The following is an 18910-nucleotide window of genomic DNA, read 5'->3' as shown; positions in this document are numbered from 1 at the left end:
ATCAAGCTGTGTGTCTCCTACGCGCTGCTCACGATTGCGGCACGCAACTCCCTGTACTACCTGATCGGCTTCCAGCACCGCTACCGCAACCGCCCTGAGGCGGTCGTCACAAAGGAGCTCGACACTGTCGACAATGACAGCGCGGTCGCCCGCTCCGACGCGCTCGACGAGTCGAGAGAGATTCACGCGCCCGAGGCGACACATAAGGACTGCGAGACCGCCGGCCCTGCCGTCGAGGAATCACCCGCAGACGAGGAGGACAATACCGCTGAGGACACGTCGTACGTGGACAACATCCCAATGTGGCAGCACCTGCTTGTGGTGCTCATCCTCTCGATCGCGTCGCTGCTCTGCGGCCTGTTCATCCCGAGCATCAACACCGTCTTTGGCTTCGCTGGCGCGATCAGCGGTGGCTTCCTCGCCTTTGTGTTCCCCGCACTCTTCGTCATGTACGCGGGCAACTTCACAGTGGCGCAGGTGGGCTGGTTTACGTACCTGAACACGTACGCGCTGCTGATCTGCGGCGTTTGCGGCATCGTCTTTGGCACCGGCGGCACTATTTACCAAACGATCTAGGCGCCACATGTGTGTGTGTGTGTGTGTGTGTGTGTGTGTGTGTGTGTATGCCTTCGTCTTCACAAGAAGAGAGCGCCGGGAGAACACGCGTTGTAGCGTGAGTGCCAACAGGAGCAAGAGAGAAGGCACGAAGAGCTCGTAGCGCTCTCTGGCTGTGCGTGGCTCTGGAGAGAGTAACAAGCGCAGGGATCCCCACGGAGAGTACATGTGATTGCGTGTGCGGGCCTTCGATTGCTCCGCCAGTGCTCTCTTCGTTGAGGGAGGGGGGGGACACAAGTGTATGCAACATGCTCCGTCTTTTTTCGTTGCGCTCACGCTCGGATACGCACTGAGGTGCGAGGTGGTTCTTAGAAGTGATGGGTAGGAGAGTGAAGGGTTGGTCACTGGAGCGGCACGGTGCACTGATCCTGCAACTCTCTTGAGGTAACCACACGTGTGCTTCTCCCTCTTTTGGAGCTCTGGTTTGTGCGCGCATACGCATGGATAGTTGGGGGGAGGCGCATTGGACACAGTGCACGTGTGTTTGGAGCACCGCTCTCCTGTCCTCTGTCCGCCTTCGTCTTGCTCCTCCCTCCTTGCTTCCCCTTCCTCACTTTCGAGGCATTCGACACCGTAACTGTTAACAGTAGTTTGTTGTTTTTCTGTGTGTGTCTACGTTTTCCCTCTCCGTTTTTTCTTTACGCTTTTTTTTCTATGTCGGCACAAATGGAATACAGGTGCACATCAGCGTGTTGTTGTCGCGTCGATGCTACATCAATTTGAGGGACCGTTACCTCTTCTTTTCTTTGTCATTATTTTTTTCCCCGCCTGGGAGGGAAGGGGGGGCGGGAGGGCCTCCTCCTCCCACCCCCCTTCCCTTCCCTCTCCCCATTCCCTGTAAAGGCTAAAGTGTGAGTCCCTCCCTCATTCTGATCAATTTTTCTACCACGGGACTACATACTTTTCATATATACGTGTCTGTATGTGTGTAGGCTCGTCTGTGTATGGATATAGAGAAAGAGAGGGAGAGGGAGAGGGAGGCCGGGGAGTTCAAATTCCCGTCACCATTTGCGGTGATGCTTCTCCTCGTTTTCCCTTTTTTTTTCCGGCGGCCTCGCTCCTCGACACTGTTGTGCACTTTTTCCTTCTTCGCAGCTTCGCGAGGAATCAAGAGGCAGCGAACACCGGAATAAGAAAAGGAGCGATGCGCTCCTTTTCGTTTTTTTATTTCTTTTTTGTTTGTGCTCCCTCTTTGGACAGTGGGTCTGACGCAGTTGTAAGAGTGCGTCTGCCCCCCTTTTCTGTAACACCTTTGAAGTACCACCGTTATGTTTACTCCCCTAATTCTGGAAAAAAGGGGCCACGTGCGCACACGAGAGCAGGACGTCTGCGAATGTGTATCTCTGTGTGTGTGTGTGTGTGTGTGTGCACAACAGCGAACTGGTGCGACCGAATCGCTCGCGCCTCTCTTCTCATCTCACTGCCCTTGTCGGAACGGGCCTCGCCCACCCCCTGCAGACCCACGCCAGCGCAACTCCTTCCCCTTGACGCTGTATGGCTGGCACCCCGCCGCTTCGTGAAAGCAGAACAGCTGAAAGACAACTCCCTCGCTTGGTGCCGAGCTGCACCCACACGCCTGCACACGCCTCCGGATCGCACGAGCGTGGCTACGCTGAGACCCGCACGACAAGTAAGACGCGTTCCAAATCGATACGGAGAACCGCGCTGTTTTAGAGGAGCCGCGGAATCGTGTTTTTTCATTTCTATCTGCCGTTGACTGTCGTCTGGGGGCTCTCGTCCCTTCCAAAAAAAGGCCACACCTCCCCGATTACGGGGGGATGTGGGCCCCGCGCCTCAGGGGCGAGCCAAACGCCCCCCCTTCCGGCGATGCCGCACCACCTCTTGTGATGGGCAGAGTCGAGCACCTACGGCGTGGCAACCTCAGAGCGACCTGTTACTGCGGATGTCGGCAGTCGAGTGGTGGATGGCACTACAACGCCAAGGCTTGGAATGGGTGTACACGACGGTTTGTGTCCACCTACATGACAGGGGGCGAGGGCGTCTGCGTAACTCAAAAGTATTTTCACCTCCACCCCCGCGCACCGGTGGGGAGAGCCCGAACCACGCCGAGAGATACACGGGGTGACAAGTGGCGTGGTGTTTGTGCCTATGGGCAGCATGTGGCAGTGCCAATGAGTAGAGCTTGCAATGGAGGGGCTCCGCTGAGAGGACTGCGGCGGCACTTCTCCAGCGCGTGTGTAGCGCTGCGTTGCACTTATCGATAGGTCTGTGACAAGCCGGGCAGAGATTCGCTTGTTTTGTCTTGCAGCGTAAAGACCGTTATCTATATCTATCTATATATATATATTTTTTATACACGACAAATGTTTACTCGGCCCACCCTCCACCCCGTCTGTCTCCCCCTCTCTCTCTCAGCGCTGGCATCGAGAAGAAAGGAGTCTTCTCCCCACCCCTCACCCACCGACTACCCGCTCTCTGGCATGCACACCGCGGCGTGGGAGTAATGGCATGTGGACACCCTCACCTTTCCCTCTTCTACTCCCAGAGTGATGCCAAACAGCAGCAACAACCCTAAGCGCATCACTCCGAACGCCACGAGCTGCTTGCTGGGCCCCACCCCACCACCCCCTCACCACGTCGGCATGTTCACCACTTCTTTCTCTATCCTTGTTTTCTTCGCCACAGCGCGCTGAGGTCACCAGAAAACGCGTCTGACACACACACACTCGTCCCTGTCCGCAGATAGGACGTCCGAACCTCGTTTTCTCACGTGAACAGCACTTGCGACATCACGCCACGCGACACCAGCCATGCCTGTCAACCCCCACTCTCCGCGGGGCTTCACTCAGCCTACCGCGAGTGATGAACGCCGCTCTGGCTATGGCAGCCCGAAACTGTCTGCCTCAAAGTCACTTCGCGCCGGGTGCGCTGGTGTATTCGACAACCTGGGCAGCAGTATCTTGGAAGCGGTGTACACCGTTGTTCCGCCTGGTGGCATCCTCTCCGCTGCCTGCAACATGGCCAGTGCGTCCATCGGCGCAGGTATTCTCGGGCTGCCAGCGGCGACGAACTCAACAGGCCTGGTGCTTGCAATCATACTCCTTGTGATTATCACGTACCTATCCGTGTTCTCCATGTACATCCTGGCGCTCGCGGCGCAGAGTACACGCATCAAGAGCTTTGAGGGCATGGCACGCGGCCTGTTTCCCTACGGTAAGTACGCCTTCTCCTACTGGGCCGCCTTCATTCGGTGGTTCCACTCGTTTGCAGGGTGCGTTGCCTACGTCATCAGCGTCGGCAACTGTCTCTATCCCATGTTCGCCGAGTCAGCGAAGCGGAATCCCGACAACAGCGCCATTCAATTTCTCGCCACCACGAATGGCAACCGCGTGCTCACAATCATCGTGTGGCTCTGCGTAATGCTGCCATTGGCTATTCCCAAGCACATCGACTCGCTCCGCTACGCCTCTGCCGTCGCGGTGTCGTTTATGGTGTACTTCGTCATCATGGTTGTTGTGCACAGCTGCCGGAACGGGCTGCCCGAAACATCCAAGCACGTGGAGCTGTCCGGCAACCAGGCGAACGATGGCCAGCTGGAGCACAACACTGTGTTTCTGTTCCGCAGCGGCAACTCTGTGGTCTCTTCTGTTGGCGTATTTGTGTTTGCGTACGTCTGCCAGATCAACGCATACGAAGTCTTCTGGGACTTCAGGCCTGAAATTCGCACGACAAAGAACTACACGATGTCGGCGACCATCGGCATGCTACTGTGCGGCACGCTGTATGCGATGGTGTGCGTGTTCGGATACTTCGACTTCGGCAGCAAGAAACTGGAGGGCAAGTCGCTGCTGCTTATGTTCAACCCGTTGAAGGACACTGCGGTCATGATCGCCTACGTCGCCGTCATGATCAAGCTGTGTGTCTCCTACGCGCTGCTCACGATTGCGGCACGCAACTCCCTGTACTACCTGATCGGCTTCCAGCACCGCTACCGCAACCGCCCTGAGGCGGTCGTCACAAAGGAGCTCGACACTGTCGACAATGACAGCGCGGTCGCCCGCTCCGACGCGCTCGACGAGTCGAGAGAGATTCACGCGGCCGAGGCGACACAAAAGGACTGCGAGACCGCCGGCCCTGCCGTCGAGGAATCACCCGCAGACGAGGAGGACAATACCGCTGAGGACACGTCGTACGTGGACAACATCCCAATGTGGCAGCACCTGATTGTGGTGCTCATCCTCTCGATCGCGTCGCTGCTGTGCGGTCTGTTCATCCCGAGCATCAACACCGTCTTTGGCTTCGCTGGCGCGATCAGCGGTGGCTTCCTCGCCTTTGTGTTCCCCGCACTCTTCGTCATGTACGCGGGCAACTTCACGGTGGCGCAGGTGGGCTGGTTTACGTACCTCAACACGTACGCGCTGCTGATCTGCGGCGTTTGCGGCATCGTCTTTGGCACCGGCGGCACTATTTACCAAACGATCTAGGCGTCACATGTGTGTCTGTATATCTATGTGTGTGTGTGTGTGTGTATGCCTTCGTCTTCACAAGAAGAGAGCGCCGGGAGAACACGCGTTGTAGCGTGAGTGCCAACAGGAGCAAGAGAGAAGGCACGAAGAGCTCGTAGCGCTCTCTGGCTGTGCGTGGCTCTGGAGGGAGTAACAAGCGCAGGGATCCCCACGGAGAGTACATGTGACTGCGTGTGCGGGCCTTCGATTGCTCCGCCAGTGCTCTCTTCGTTGAGGGAGGTGGGGGACACAAGTGTATGCAACATGCTCCGTCTTTTTTCGTTGCGCTCACGCTCGGATACGCACTGAGGTGCGAGGTGGTTCTTAGAAGTGATGGGTAGGAGAGTGAAGGGTTGGTCACTGGAGCGGCACGGTGCACTGATCCTGCAACTCTCTTGAGGTAACCACACGTGTGCTTCTCCCTCTTTTGGAGCTCTGGTTTGTGCGCGCATACGCATGGATCGTTGGGGGGAGGCGCATTGGACACAGTGCACGTGTGTTTGGAGCACCGCTCTCCTGTCCTCTGTCCGCCTTCGTCTTGCTCCTCCCTCCTTGCTTCCCCTTCCTCACTTTCGAGGCATTCGACACCGTAACTGTTAACAGTAGCTTGTTGTTTTTCTGTGTGTGTCTACGTTTTCCCTCTCCGTTTTTTCTTTACGCTTTTTTTTCTATGTCGGCACAAATGGAATACAGGTGCACATCAGCGTGTTGTTGTCGCGTCGATGCTACATCAATTTGAGGGACCGTTACCTCTTCTTTTCTTTGTCATTATTTTTTTCCCCGCCTGGGAGGGAAGGGGGGGCGGGAGGGCCTCCTCCTCCCACCCCCCCCCTTCCCTTCCCTCTCCCCATTCCCTGTAAAGGCTAAAGTGTGAGTCCCTCCCTCATTCTGATCAATTTTTCTACCACGGGACTACATACTTTTCATATATACGTGTCTGTATGTGTGTAGGCTCGTCTGTGTATGGATATAGAGAAAGAGAGGGAGAGGGAGAGGGAGGCCGGGGGAGTTCAAATTCCCGTCACCATTTGCGGTGATGCTTCTCCTCGTTTTCCCTTTTTTTTTTCCGGCGGCCTCGCTCCTCGACACTGTTGTGCACTTTTTTCCTTCTTCGCAGCTTCGCGAGGAATCAAGAGGCAGCGAACACCGGAATAAGAAAAGGAGCGATGCGCTCCTTTTCGTTTTTTTATTTCTTTTTTTGTTTGTGCTCCCCTCTTTGGACAGTGGGTCTGACGCAGTTGTAAGAGTGCGTCTGCCCCCCCCCCTTTTCTGTAACACCTTTGAAGTACCACCGTTATGTTTACTCCCCCTAATTCTGGAAAAAAAAGGGGCCACGTGCGCACACGAGAGCAGGACGTCTGCGAATGTGTATCTCTGTGTGTGTGTGTGTGTGTGTGTGTGTGCACAACAGCGAACTGGTGCGACCGAATCGCTCGCGCCTCTCTTCTCATCTCACTGCCCTTGTCGGAACGGGCCTCGCCCACCCCCTGCAGACCCACGCCAGCGCAACTCCTTCCCCTTGACGCTGTATGGCTGGCACCCCGCCGCTTCGTGAAAGCAGAACAGCTGAAAGACAACTCCCTCGCTTGGTGCCGAGCTGCGCCCACACGCCTCCACACGCCTCCGGATCGCACGAGCGTGGCTACGCTGAGACCCGCACGACAAGTAAGACGCGTTCCAAATCGATACGGAGAACCGCGCTGTTTTAGAGGAGCCGCGGAATCGTGTTTTTTCATTTCTATCTGCCGTTGACTGTCGTCTGGGGGCTCTCGTCCCTTCCAAAAAAAGGCCACACCTCCCCGATTACGGGGGGGGGGGGATGTGGGCCCCGCGCCTCAGGGGCGAGCCAAACGCCCCCCCTTCCGGCGATGCCGCACCACCTCTTGTGATGGGCAGAGTCGAGCACCTACGGCGTGGCAACCTCAGAGCGACCTGTTACTGCGGATGTCGGCAGTCGAGTGGTGGATGGCACTACAACGCCAAGGCTTGGAATGGGTGTACACGACGGTTTGTGTCCACCTACATGACAGGGGGCGAGGGCGTCTGCGTAACTCAAAAGTATTTTCACCTCCACCCCCGCGCACCGGTGGGGAGAGCCCGAACCACGCCGAGAGATACACGGGGTGACAAGTGGCGTGGTGTTTGTGCCTATGGGCAGCATGTGGCAGTGCCAATGAGTAGAGCTTGCAATGGAGGGGCTCCGCTGAGAGGACTGCGGCGGCACTTCTCCAGCGCGTGTGTAGCGCTGCGTTGCACTTATCGATAGGTCTGTGACAAGCCGGGCAGAGATTCGCTTGTTTTGTCTTGCAGCGTAAAGACCGTTATCTATATCTATCTATCTATATATATATATATTTTTTATACACGACAAATGTTTACTCGGCCCACCCTCCACCCCGTCTGTCTCCCCCTCTCTCTCAGCGCTGGCATCGAGAAGAAAGGAGTCTTCTCCCCACCCCTCACCCACCGACTACCCGCTCTCTGGCATGCACACCGCGGCGTGGGAGTAATGGCATGTGGACACCCTCACCTTTCCCTCTTCTACTCCCAGAGTGATGCCAAACAGCAGCAACAACCCTAAGCGCATCACTCCGAACGCCACGAGCTGCTTGCTGGGCCCCACCCCACCACCCCCTCACCACGTCGGCATGTTCACCACTTCTTTCTCTATCCTTGTTTTCTTCGCCACAGCGCGCTGAGGTCACCAGAAAACGCGTCTGACACACACACACACACACGTGTATGCCTGCACGCAAGCAAAATAGTCGCACGAGAAAAAAAGAAAGTAGCCAACGCCACATGAAAACACGTTAGTGCTCTCTAAAAGGGAGTGCCGGTCTCCATCACCGAGTCGCACCGGTTTTTTTGCCTCTCGTCCACCACAAAAAAAAAGGGCAAAAGGAGCTAAGCCAACACATGTAGCGCGCTGCACATCGCCCTGCATTTCTTATTTGTGCACCTTGTCAGTCCCCCCCACCCACACACACACACGGGGGTTACCCACCAATCACCGTTACCTGCAGCAGCGCACATGCTCTGCCGACTGCCACAGTAAGAGCTCGCCTCCTACCGGGTAGCCCAAGCGCACAGAACGCCCCTCCATCCCCCTCCTCGGCAACTCAAGTTCCCCAGTGTGCGCCTGCAGCTCCGTATCATCAATGACTTCCTCTGGGCAACAGACGAACACGCCGCTGGGCAGCCATGGCGTGTGCATGTGTGTGCTGTGACGACACACGCTGTCCGCTACGGATTCCAGCGTTAGGCGAGCCGGTTTCTAGGCCTCCGTGTATTGTGAAAAAAAAGGGGGAGGGGGAGGAGGAGGCGAAAAGTTGTAGACGGCATCCAGGGGCCGGCCTCTGTTGTGCTCACCGCACGCGGTCTCTTTTTCCCCCCGTGAATGCAACCCCCTGCTGGTGGCTTCGTGCACTCTGTGATGTGCGGGTCGGTTCTCTACATCACCTCATCCCTTTCTGGAAGGGGTTTAGCCGGTCGCTGTGAGACGCGATGCTCTCAGGGTTGCTCTTGTGATTTTTCGTGCGAAGGTTCCGCTCGCCCAAGGCTGCGACCCAGAAATGGGTGGAGGTCGACAACTGACAATTTTGCAGTCGCAGGACGTCTTGCGGGCTGCCGTAGCCTGCCCCCGCCCGGTGTTTTGTGGCGTGATGGAGGGATCTGTGAAGGTGTCAGTGCGCGTCTGCTTCATTTTTGAAGAGGGGTGCACGGAGACGTACACACTCACTCACTCACACACACAAGGCAGTGCCAGGCACCCATGCCCTTTTTTTTCGATCGGTGGCTTTTCTTTACGGGACAGCAGTGCCCCTCATTGTGGGGTGATATCGCAGGAATGTCTCGTCCCCCAGCCTGAGCCGTCCCCGCTGCACGGCAAGCGGCGCCGAAGTGTGTCGGATGAACCTCCCCGCCACGCCCCCCCTCCCCCCACCGGCGCCGCCCCGGATCTTCTCCGTGTACCGCCCTGTCCTCACCAGGGAGCACCTTTTCACTGTGTGTGTCGCCCTTCATTTTTACAACGGCGGTGTCAGACTGCACGCCGCGGATGGGAGGGAGGGTGACTAATTCTGCTCCACGCTCACTTTTCCCCTTTTTTTCAGCGCCGCCTCGCTGCCAACCCCACGCCCGCCCCTCCCTCTCTCTTTGGAGTCGACGACAGTCCACGCAGAGCATCGTGCAGCCCACGTTGGTGATGCCCGCTAAAACATAAAGGATGACACTATAACCCGCACGCACTGAGTCGCCTCTCCGCTGGAGAAAAGCATGCCCTCTCGAGCACGCAGACAGCCGGTGACGCGATAGCGCGGCCGCATGCATCTGCTGTGCGCTCTCTTCCTTCCTCTTCTCCCCCCCCTATGCTATACTCGCTGCACAACCCGTCCAACCCTGCTGCTCACGTCCCTACACTCTCTCTCTCTCCTCCACAGGACCCTCACAGTCGCCGTACGGATCTCTGCGCCTCGCCGTCTCATATCCCCTCTGTTCTCTTCTCACCGACTCTCTGCCCCCTCCCCGCCGGTGGACCTCCTCGCGGACTACCAGTCAGTGGGTGATAAATGCCGAGTCGGTCAGCCGTTGATCGCGCTAGCGAGCGCTGCCATGCTACGCCGGCCTCTTCCTTGGGCAATACGATGATGATCGGTGCAGGAAACTCTCCTCATTCTCGGTCGCACGGGAAGTCACTTCGCGCCGGGTGCGTTGGTGTATTCGACAGCATCGGCAACAGTATCATGAAAGCGGTACACACCGTTGTTCCGCCTGGTGGCATCCTCTCCGGTGCCTGCAACATGGCCAGTGCGTCCATCGGCGCAGGTATTCTCGGGCTGCCAGCGGCGACGAACTCAACAGGCCTGGTGCTTGCAATCATACTCCTTGTGATTATCACGTACCTATCCGTGTTCTCCATGTACATCCTGGCGCTCGCGGCGCAGAGTACACGCATCAAGAGCTTTGAGGGCATGGCACGCGGCCTGTTTCCCTACGGTAAGTACGCCTTCTCCTACTTGGCCGCCTTCATTCGGTGCTTCCACTCGTTCGCCTCTTGCGTCGCCTACGTCATCAGTGTCGGCAACTGTCTCTCTCCCATGTTCGCCGAGTCAGCGAAGCAGCATCCCGACAACAGCGCCATTCAATTTCTCGCCACCACGAATGGCAACCGCGTGCTCACGATCATCGTGTGGCTCTGCGTAATGCTGCCAATGGCTATTCCCAAGCACATCGACTCGCTCCGCTACGCCTCTGCCGCCGCGGTGTCGTTTATGGTGTACTTCGTCATCATGGTTGTTGTGCACAGCTGCCGGAACGGGCTGGCCGAAACATCCAAGCACGTGGAGCTGTCCGGCAACCAGGCGAACGATGGCCAGCTGGAGCACAACACTGTGTTTCTGTTCCGCAGCGGCAACTCTGTGGTCTCTTCGGTTGGCGTATTTGTGTTTGCGTACGTCTGCCAGATCAACGCATACGAAGTCTTCTGGGACTTCAGGCCTGAAATTCGCACGACAAAGAACTACACGATCTCGGCGACCATCGGCATGCTACTGTGCGGCACGCTGTATGTGCTGGTGTGCGTGCTCGGATACTTCGACTTCGGCAGCAAGAAACTGGAGGGCAAGTCGCTGCTGCTTATGTACAACCCGTTGAAGGACACTGCGGTCATGATCGCCTACGTCGCCGTCATGATCAAGCTGTGTGTCGCCTACGCGCTGCTCGCGCTTTCGGCACGCAACTCCCTGTACTACCTGATCGGCTTCCAGCACCGCTACCGCAACCGCCCTGAGGCGGTCGTCACAAAGGAGCTCGACACTGTCGACAATGACAGCGCGGTCCCCCGCTCCGACGCGCTCGACGAGTCGAGAGAGACTCACGCGCCCGAGGCGACACAAAAGGACTGCGAGACCTCCGGCCCTGTCGTCGAGGAATCACCCGCAGACGAGGAGGACAATACCGCTGAGGACACGTCGTACGTGGACAACATCCCAATGTGGCAGCACCTGATTGTGGTGCTCATCCTCTCGATCGCGTCGCTGCTGTGCGGTCTGTTCATCCCGAGCATCAACACCGTCTTTGGCTTCGCTGGCGCGGTCACCGGTGGCTTCCTCGCCTTTGTGTTCCCCGCACTCTTCGTCATGTACGCAGGCAACTTCACAGTGGCGCAGGTGGGCTGGTTTACGTACCTCAACACGTACGCGCTGCTGATCTGCGGCGTTTGCGGCATCGTCTTTGGCACCGGCGGCACTATTTACCAAACGATCTAGGCGCCACATGTGTGTCTGTATATATGTGTCTGTGTGTGTGTGTGTGTGTGTGTTTGGGCTATCGGGCTTCCCCACCGTCTCCCTGAATCACCCTTTTCCGTTTCTCCACACGCTTCAGAGTTGATTACCCGGAGAGGGTTGCTCGCTGATTTAACCTCTACTCCATCCCCCCCTCCACCTCCTTCTCCGGGTGCCGCCATGGGTGAAGTATCTACACGCAACAAGGTGGGTGTACCCCATATCACTCATGTTGGACAAATAGAAGTCCTCCTCCTGCTTAGGAAGCCTGGCGGCTCTGCGCTCCACGTTTGAAGGGGGATACCCACAATGACGTCTTGGGGGACCGGGTGCGGCAAACGTCATTCCACAGGAGAAGAGGAAAGGGGGGGAGAGCGTGCGAAGTAATATAAGTATGTGGTGTGTTTATCTCACCCCTCTCCAGGGTTGCGTGTTTTTTGTCGCGCCTGTGGTTGTCGTGGACGAAATCGCCGGGTTGCAGAATGTAAACGGGCGGAGAGCGCAACGAGCACGCCTGTGCAGCGCAGCGCAGCGTTCGGTTGTGCGTGCGCGCTTGCAATGTCCCCCCTCCCATTTTTTCATTCCCCTTATAAACACCAACGCGAGGGGAGGTTGGGAGGGCGGGGGGGGTCGCTGGACTGCATTGCTATGCGTGTGCCCTCACATGCGGTCGTAGTAAAATGGTCTTTTTATTTTTTTCTGATGAAAGCCTGATCCCAGTCTAGGATGAGTGGAGAGAATGTACATGTCCGGCTGTGTGACAGGAACGATAAAGCCTCTGGGAGACTGTCGCAACCAGCGAAGAAGGTATGCGACAGTGTCGACTGGCGAACGCTTCCTCTTCTTTTCAGGGCCTCAGTGCACTTGTTTTGTGAACTCTATTTTCTTTTGAGTTCACACTGCCTGAAAAAAAAAAACCTCCTTCGTCACCCCCTCCCGCACGGTACCCACTGCATATGTGGGCATCCACGCGTGAACACAAGGTCGATCAGATTGAGGTAAGGAGAGGCGTAGCACGCTCTTGGACGTACACCCTCCCCATGCAGATTTTTTTATTTGTTTGCCCCTTACTAATCACCGCTTCTTTTTTTTTCTCCAAGGGCATGAAAATTCGTGTAGACAGATGCAGACATATATGTACATTCAGTTATATATATATATATATATATATATAGATGTTTTGTATAGGCGTGTGTATACCTGCAGATTTTTTTTTCTGTCTCCCCCACCTCCCCCCCCCCACCCCGCGTCTACCTCTCTTGGTTGTACCCTCTCATAAAACGGCTTAATTTTTTGTTGTTCTCGTTACCCTCGTTAGGCGCAGCCACATTATGCTGTATGCGCGCACATACCTCTCTGTGTGTGCACGTGTGTGGCTTTTTTGATGGGTGTGAGCGTGTGTGTGTGTGTGTGCGCGTGTGTGTGTGTGTGTGTGTGTGTGTGTATACGTGAATAGGCGGTGGTGCCCATTCCAGTGCATGGTGTAATGCTGCCTTTGGCCTCTCGACTCAATTCGTCTTGTGTTTCCTCCCCACACTCCACCCTCCCCCCTCTCCCTCCCCCCCCCCACCACCTGTTCTTTTTGTTTAGCCCCTCGCTGTGTAATTTTCTGACTTTACTCGAAAAAAAAAGAAAACCAACTGTGCTGCACAGATCTGATGTGAGACGACACTGAAGCCTTCTCATCAATGGAGCGCCCTGACGGCATCGTGCTCGCCCTCAACTCCCTCACTCTACTTATTGTCCCCCTCGATGGCCGAAAGGCTCGTTCTTTTGCCTAAGCCGATCTCTTGCAGACCTGGTCTCACACCCCGCACACGCTGAGATGTGTCTGATCCGCCAACAGCCATAGTCACAGTACAGTGTATACACCTTTTTCTCCCCATAAAGGGCAAAGGAGGCGGTGCGCACCCGATAGGTCAACCAATCTCGCACCGCTGCCTCGTCACGCACACTGAAGCGCTGCTCACAGCGCTCTACCCGGACGCCATCATATCGCCCTACAGCGCACCACCACCACCATGACCTCCCCCCGTTCTGCGATTGTACTCGGGTCTTCGTTTAGCTTGTATCCAGGAACGGTCAGTGAGCCGCCACACGGGTGTCTATGCCAACAAAATGAGAACAATGCAAAACTTGTCGACGCCGCAGTGATTCAGCTGGAACACTGTCTCTCTTGGGAGTAGAGGGGAGGGGAGGGGGGCGGGGGCATGCCGGTGCTTGCTTCGACCCGACACAGTCCATGAGCACGACCCTGCAGTGTCTGCGGGCGCCTTGTTTGTGCAGGTGCACGGGAACATGCGTGATGAGCCTCTCTCTTCGAGCATGCAGCCGGCCAAGCGGCTGCAGTACACGCATTCGTTGTTGCTGATCCTCAACCACGGCCAACACGTGGTGCAGGGGCGCCAGAAGTGTCCGCTCCCCCCCTCGCAAGCCTTTGTCTCCCCCGCACCCACCCGCCCCTCCGCTGAACCCCAACTCAAGGCAGTCCCTTGGGAGTGTCAAACAGCCGGGTACCTCAGTGAGACGATTCACTTTGTGAAGGAGCCCCACGCCCTTCCTCGCACTCTCTTTCTTGCTTTTTCACTAGTCGAACTTGGAAGAGCCGCTCGTCGCCTTCGTTCCGCCCGGTTGTGTGTGTGTGTGTGTATGTGTGTGTGTATATCTGGTATTGCTGTAACTTCGTGTCTTTTTATTAATATTTGTGTTTTACCGCGATACTGCAGCTGTTGTTGTCGGTATTTCTCTGCTGTTTGTTTCTCCTTCGATCACCGCATTCTCCCTCCCCCCTCCCTCCCCCCTGCTTTGCTGTGCGTCTTTTCCCCTACTCCCTTGTTCCCTCCCTTCCTCTCCCTTCCCCTCTTCTCACTCCACCCGCTGTGCATTCTCACGTCTCTGCGTATGTCTGCAGTGGTTTCTTCCTTATTGACACCGATGTGTGTTAGTGCTCTCCGTGTTTGTCCGCTCAACGGCTCTATGGCTCTCTCTTGCACACCGAGTTCTCCTCGGGATGGACCTCCCGCGCTGACAGCGCCCTTCACCACACCAATCACCACTACCCCTGTCATGAGTTGCGTTGCCTCGCACAACTCACATACCCATCGACCCGAGGGAAAACACAAGCACACGCGACATGCAGCTCAATGGAGGGTAACCACCTCGTAAGTGTAGACGCGCACGAGGCACTCTTTGGGGAGTGCGGGGTCTGCTCGCTACGCCCACCACACCACTGCGGAGCAAGACAACCCCATCTCTCCTCGTCCACGGCTTTGCTTAAAGCATCCCGTCTCGCCCTCCCTTCCTCAACCCCCATTCTAGTCCGCCGTCACTCCCTGCCTCCCCACTCTTTCCTCTCTTTGCCACCCCCTCACACCGGGCCTTTCCAATCAAGACTGCAACAGGTGCCACGGCTGTCTTCTTTTCCAAGGCGCTCCCTCAGCCCGCCACGCAACTCCCTCTTTTCGCATCCAGCGTAACATGGAGTCCCTTCTCAGCGCCACGCTGCCAGCCACAACGCGGGCGCCTAGCGGTGAGGGCCCGCGAGAAAAAGCCCTTCCCTCACTGAACGCGTGCGAGCAGAGTCCGCCTCGCACCGTAAAGCGCACCACGTGGCGCAGCTTTGTGTGCCGGGTTGATGTCCTTTGGACGGTACTCTTTTTCACTCTTCTCGCCAGCGTCGGTGTGGGCATCGCCGTCATCACAAAGACCCTTGTCTCCAACGCTGTACTTGAGTCGTGGCACACACTCCACGACCTGCACGCGCACGTTATCGGCAAGTGGCTGAATCAGAGGATCAGCGTCGCGTATTACATGGGCGCTAACCTCGCCTCACTGTCCGCACGCTCCTCGCTCCCGATGCAGTCCGAGAGCACGCTCGCCACGATCTGCTCCATCCTTACGGCCTACGATAAACAAATGCTCATCTCCACCCTCTCCATCGCCTCTCTCAAGCACCGAGAGGTCATCAACTGTATGCATGGATTCACGGACAATGCGTCCACGGACCGTTTTGCCGGATACGTGTCCTACAACCACTCCGTCAATGCCACCTACTTCGTCGACAAGGATACCTTCCGCTTCCACCGCCCGCTACGCGTGGCCAAAAAGTGGCCTGACAGCGTACAAAACATCTCCCATTACATAGAAGAAAACACGAAGGCCGTTCCCATTTTCAGGATCGCCCGTAAATGCGATACCGGTCACATCTCCGACATTGACCGCCGCCACATATGGCGTGTGGGAACGTATCTGCCACACCTGCTCGCCCTCAACACGCCAGCCTGTATCGTGGACAGGAGCCTCCCCGATCGGAACCACGGCACCATTACCGACTACGTGCACCTCCACATCAACGGCTCGAGGCTCCTGCAGGAGATGGACGGTGCGCGCCTTACCGGTGCCCGCATCGCACTCTTCATCAACCACACACTTGCCCATGCCGACCCCCTCATAATGTCCAACAACTGGGGGCAGCCGACCACCCACAATACCGTCATCTACACGCCGCTGCTCCAGAGCAACACAACCTACCTCAAGTCCAGTGACATCCATGACCCACTGATGCGCGCTGCACTTAAGCGCGTCAACCTCGCCGCACTGCAAGTCGAAGGCTACAGGTACACCGTTGACTTCCAGTACGAGTGCGCACCCGCGACAGTCACTGCGTGGAGCTACATGACCTCTAAGGGCCTCGTGTTGCCTCTCATCTACGTCAGCGGTCAGGCGGATATCACCCCACCGCACACGTGCATCGACATCGTCAGCAACTGCACTGTGGCTGCCGCTGTGCTCGTCCTGACCGCTGTTTTTTGGTTCCTCATTCATCGCACTTTCTCAAAACCGCTCAGTGGCCTGCAGGCGAGTCTGCTGGCCAGCGTCGAGCACGGTGAACGGCAACTCTACCGCCCGGGGCGAGGCACCAGGCTGGTGCGCTTTGCCGAAGTCGAGGCACTCATTAAGGCGCACAACAAAACGATGCAGCAGCTGCGCGACGTGGACGCCTTCGTTCCGGAGGGCCTTCGACAGCGTATCATGGACGGCACGACCAGCCACAGTGAGGATGCCGCTAAGCAGGGAACATCTACACGACTGCCCCGTCGAAGACGCAGAAAGCCCAAAGCAACTCCGCTATCGCTGCACCTGTCGACAGTCGTGTATGTTTCGATTCGCGCGAACGCCTCAATCACGACCGCTCTTGCCCCGTCGCCGCCCCCACCACCACCGCCACGCCTGGACGAAGAGCAGGACCCTCACTGGCTCCGAGGTCAGCAGCGGCTCATCGCGGCGGCTGAAAGAACGGCTCAAGCGGCCAACACCGCCAACAGCGGGCCCTTCCCCACCCCTGCCGCGCTCACGGCATTCATCACCGCCGTGCAGGAGTTGTGCCACACGCACCACGGCACGCTCCACCGCCTGTGCCCCGACTCCTGCGTGCTGCACTTCAACAGCGCCGTGCGCGCACACATTCGGCGTGGTGACAAGACACCACCGACAGTGGGGCCGTCTGCCGAAGCCACCTCGCAGCAGGAGGAGGTGAGGCGCTACGCCGCGCAGGACGCACGCAACGCCGCTGCATTCGCGCTGGACCTGGTGAGCTGGGTGGACGTGCAGGGCAGCAGCGGTGGAAGCGCGCAGCAACATGGGATCCCCTCCATGCCTGACGTGCGCGTGCTGCTGGACACGAGCATGTTCACGTGCGGCCAGTACTGCCCCGCCGGCAGCGAGCAGACGCTGCAGGTGGCACTTGGTCGCGATGCGCAGCGCGAGCTGGGCGGCGTGCCGCAGCGCATCGGCGCGCGCCTCGCCACAACGGAGGAAACAGCAACACTGCTGCGTGCGGAGCTGCGGCACGCGGGCAGCCGAAGCGGCAAAGTGGATCACGGCGTGCGGCAGATCCCCGTGGATGTGCTGCGCACCGGCCGCGCGGGGCTGGACAGCGCTGTAGTTGTGCTCTACGAGGTGCTGCCCGGCCGCGCGGCCGACGATGCGGCGTGGCAGCTGTACGCGCACTGCTGCTGCGACGGCTTCGCACACATGCTGCGTGGCGACTACACGGGCGCGCTGGCCGCCTACCGCGCCGTCGCCGATATCCCCGACCTCGAGCCTGGCCTGCTGCCGCCGAGCATGCGTCGGGAGTCGGTCGCCAGCACGGCCACGGGGGGTGCTGTCTCGGTGCAGGTAGCACGGCTGATGCGCGAGTGCGAGCGCTGCGTGCGGCTAGGGTTCACGGAGCCGCTGTGCAGCGTGCGCTTGTGCCCTCTAGGAGTGGACAGGATACTCTGTGACACAAAACTAGTAAGTAACGAGACTGGATTGCCAAACTTGAGGATGCGCTTCTCTTGTAAGAACGACACGGGGATGCCCGAGAGTATGCAGATGGGCGATGGGATGTGTAGTAACTCCTCGGTGCTGGCGAGGCGTCAATTCCCTGGGGCCCGGGAACGCCATGTTTTAGAAGCGAAAGACGGCACGAAAATCTCCCGCTTTGTTGTGCCCTCGTTGCCTGCGTGGATGCGCGATGAGCAGGGATTGTACTGGCATCTCGCACGTAGCCGAAGAGCGTCCGAACTCACCGTAGAGCTCGTGTGTCAGAGAAAACTATTGGCAATGGGCTCTACCGGGGTGCTGAGCTCCACCAGTTTTTTCTTGTATCGTGACCTGCATCCAGTGGTAGCCGAGGCCATTAAAGACGCACCAACGGGGCCCATGTCGGATGAACTGCGCAGCGCCACGCCCGTCTGCGGACCCACGTCACACCAATCGACTTCTATGCGGTGTTTGTTCGAAACACACCAAAAGCTGAAGCACCCAAACCTTCTCTCCGCTCTGGGCTTTTCAGAGTCCATCGAGGGCGGTGTGATGATCAATTGGGAGTTCAGCCCTGGCGGCACGCTGCGCGAACTCATTCTCCGCTATCCGCACGTGAAGCCGGTGACAATGTTTCGCTTCGGTCTGCACATCCTCACGGCTCTTTCGTATTTACACGAACGCGGAATCGCGCACGGCAAAGTCTGTATGGACAAAGTGCAGGTGAGCGCGGATGGCAAATGCCGCTTAACGGGACACTCGGGTGACCGTCGATTGACACGTGAGCTCTTTTATCAGCACCAAAACTGCTACATGAGTCCGCTGATGGCCACCGGTGCCCTGCCTACTCCTCAGTGCGACATGTTTTGTTTTGGCCTGGGGTCGGTGGAGGCTTTGACAAAGCAGCCGCCATGGAAGTGGGCAACTCGTGACGACGGTCAGCTGCTCGGGACTGCCGCCGAACTCGCGGAGCTGATGAAGGTTGGAGGGCAGCCCTTCAGCGATGCACTGTTGCAGGGTCGTGTCGAAGTGAATTTGGATCCTCTAAGTGAAGCCAGTGTAATCAACTCTTATAGTCGACGCGTAGTTGAACCCATCATCGCCTGTCTCTCGCTCGACCCCACCAAGCGTCCCACAGCGATGCAAGTACGGGCAATAAACAAGGAAATGCTTCTGCAGGCTGGCCTCACGTTGGAGGAAGACGAATTGGCTCAAGTTTCCTCCGACGAAGATACATAA

The 18910-nt window shown here is 57.5% G+C and overlaps 1 protein-coding gene across 1 annotated transcript; it reads left to right on the top strand.

Annotated features, from left to right (window-relative positions):
- Positions 1-14842: 14842 nt before the first annotated feature.
- On the top strand, positions 14843-18910 carry JKF63_03906 (uncharacterized protein; the record flags this gene model as incomplete). The annotated part of the gene is made up of 1 exon (XM_067899903.1): positions 14843-18910. One exon carries the CDS (start codon positions 14843-14845, stop codon positions 18908-18910), a length of 4068 nt encoding a protein of 1355 aa, XP_067755109.1.

This window comes from Porcisia hertigi, chromosome 31 (assembly GCF_017918235.1).
Source record: "Porcisia hertigi strain C119 chromosome 31, whole genome shotgun sequence".
Taxonomy (NCBI): Eukaryota; Euglenozoa; class Kinetoplastea; order Trypanosomatida; family Trypanosomatidae; genus Porcisia; species Porcisia hertigi.
The sequence above is the reverse complement of the archived record's forward strand: the minus strand, read 5'-3'. Positions and strand labels throughout refer to the sequence as shown.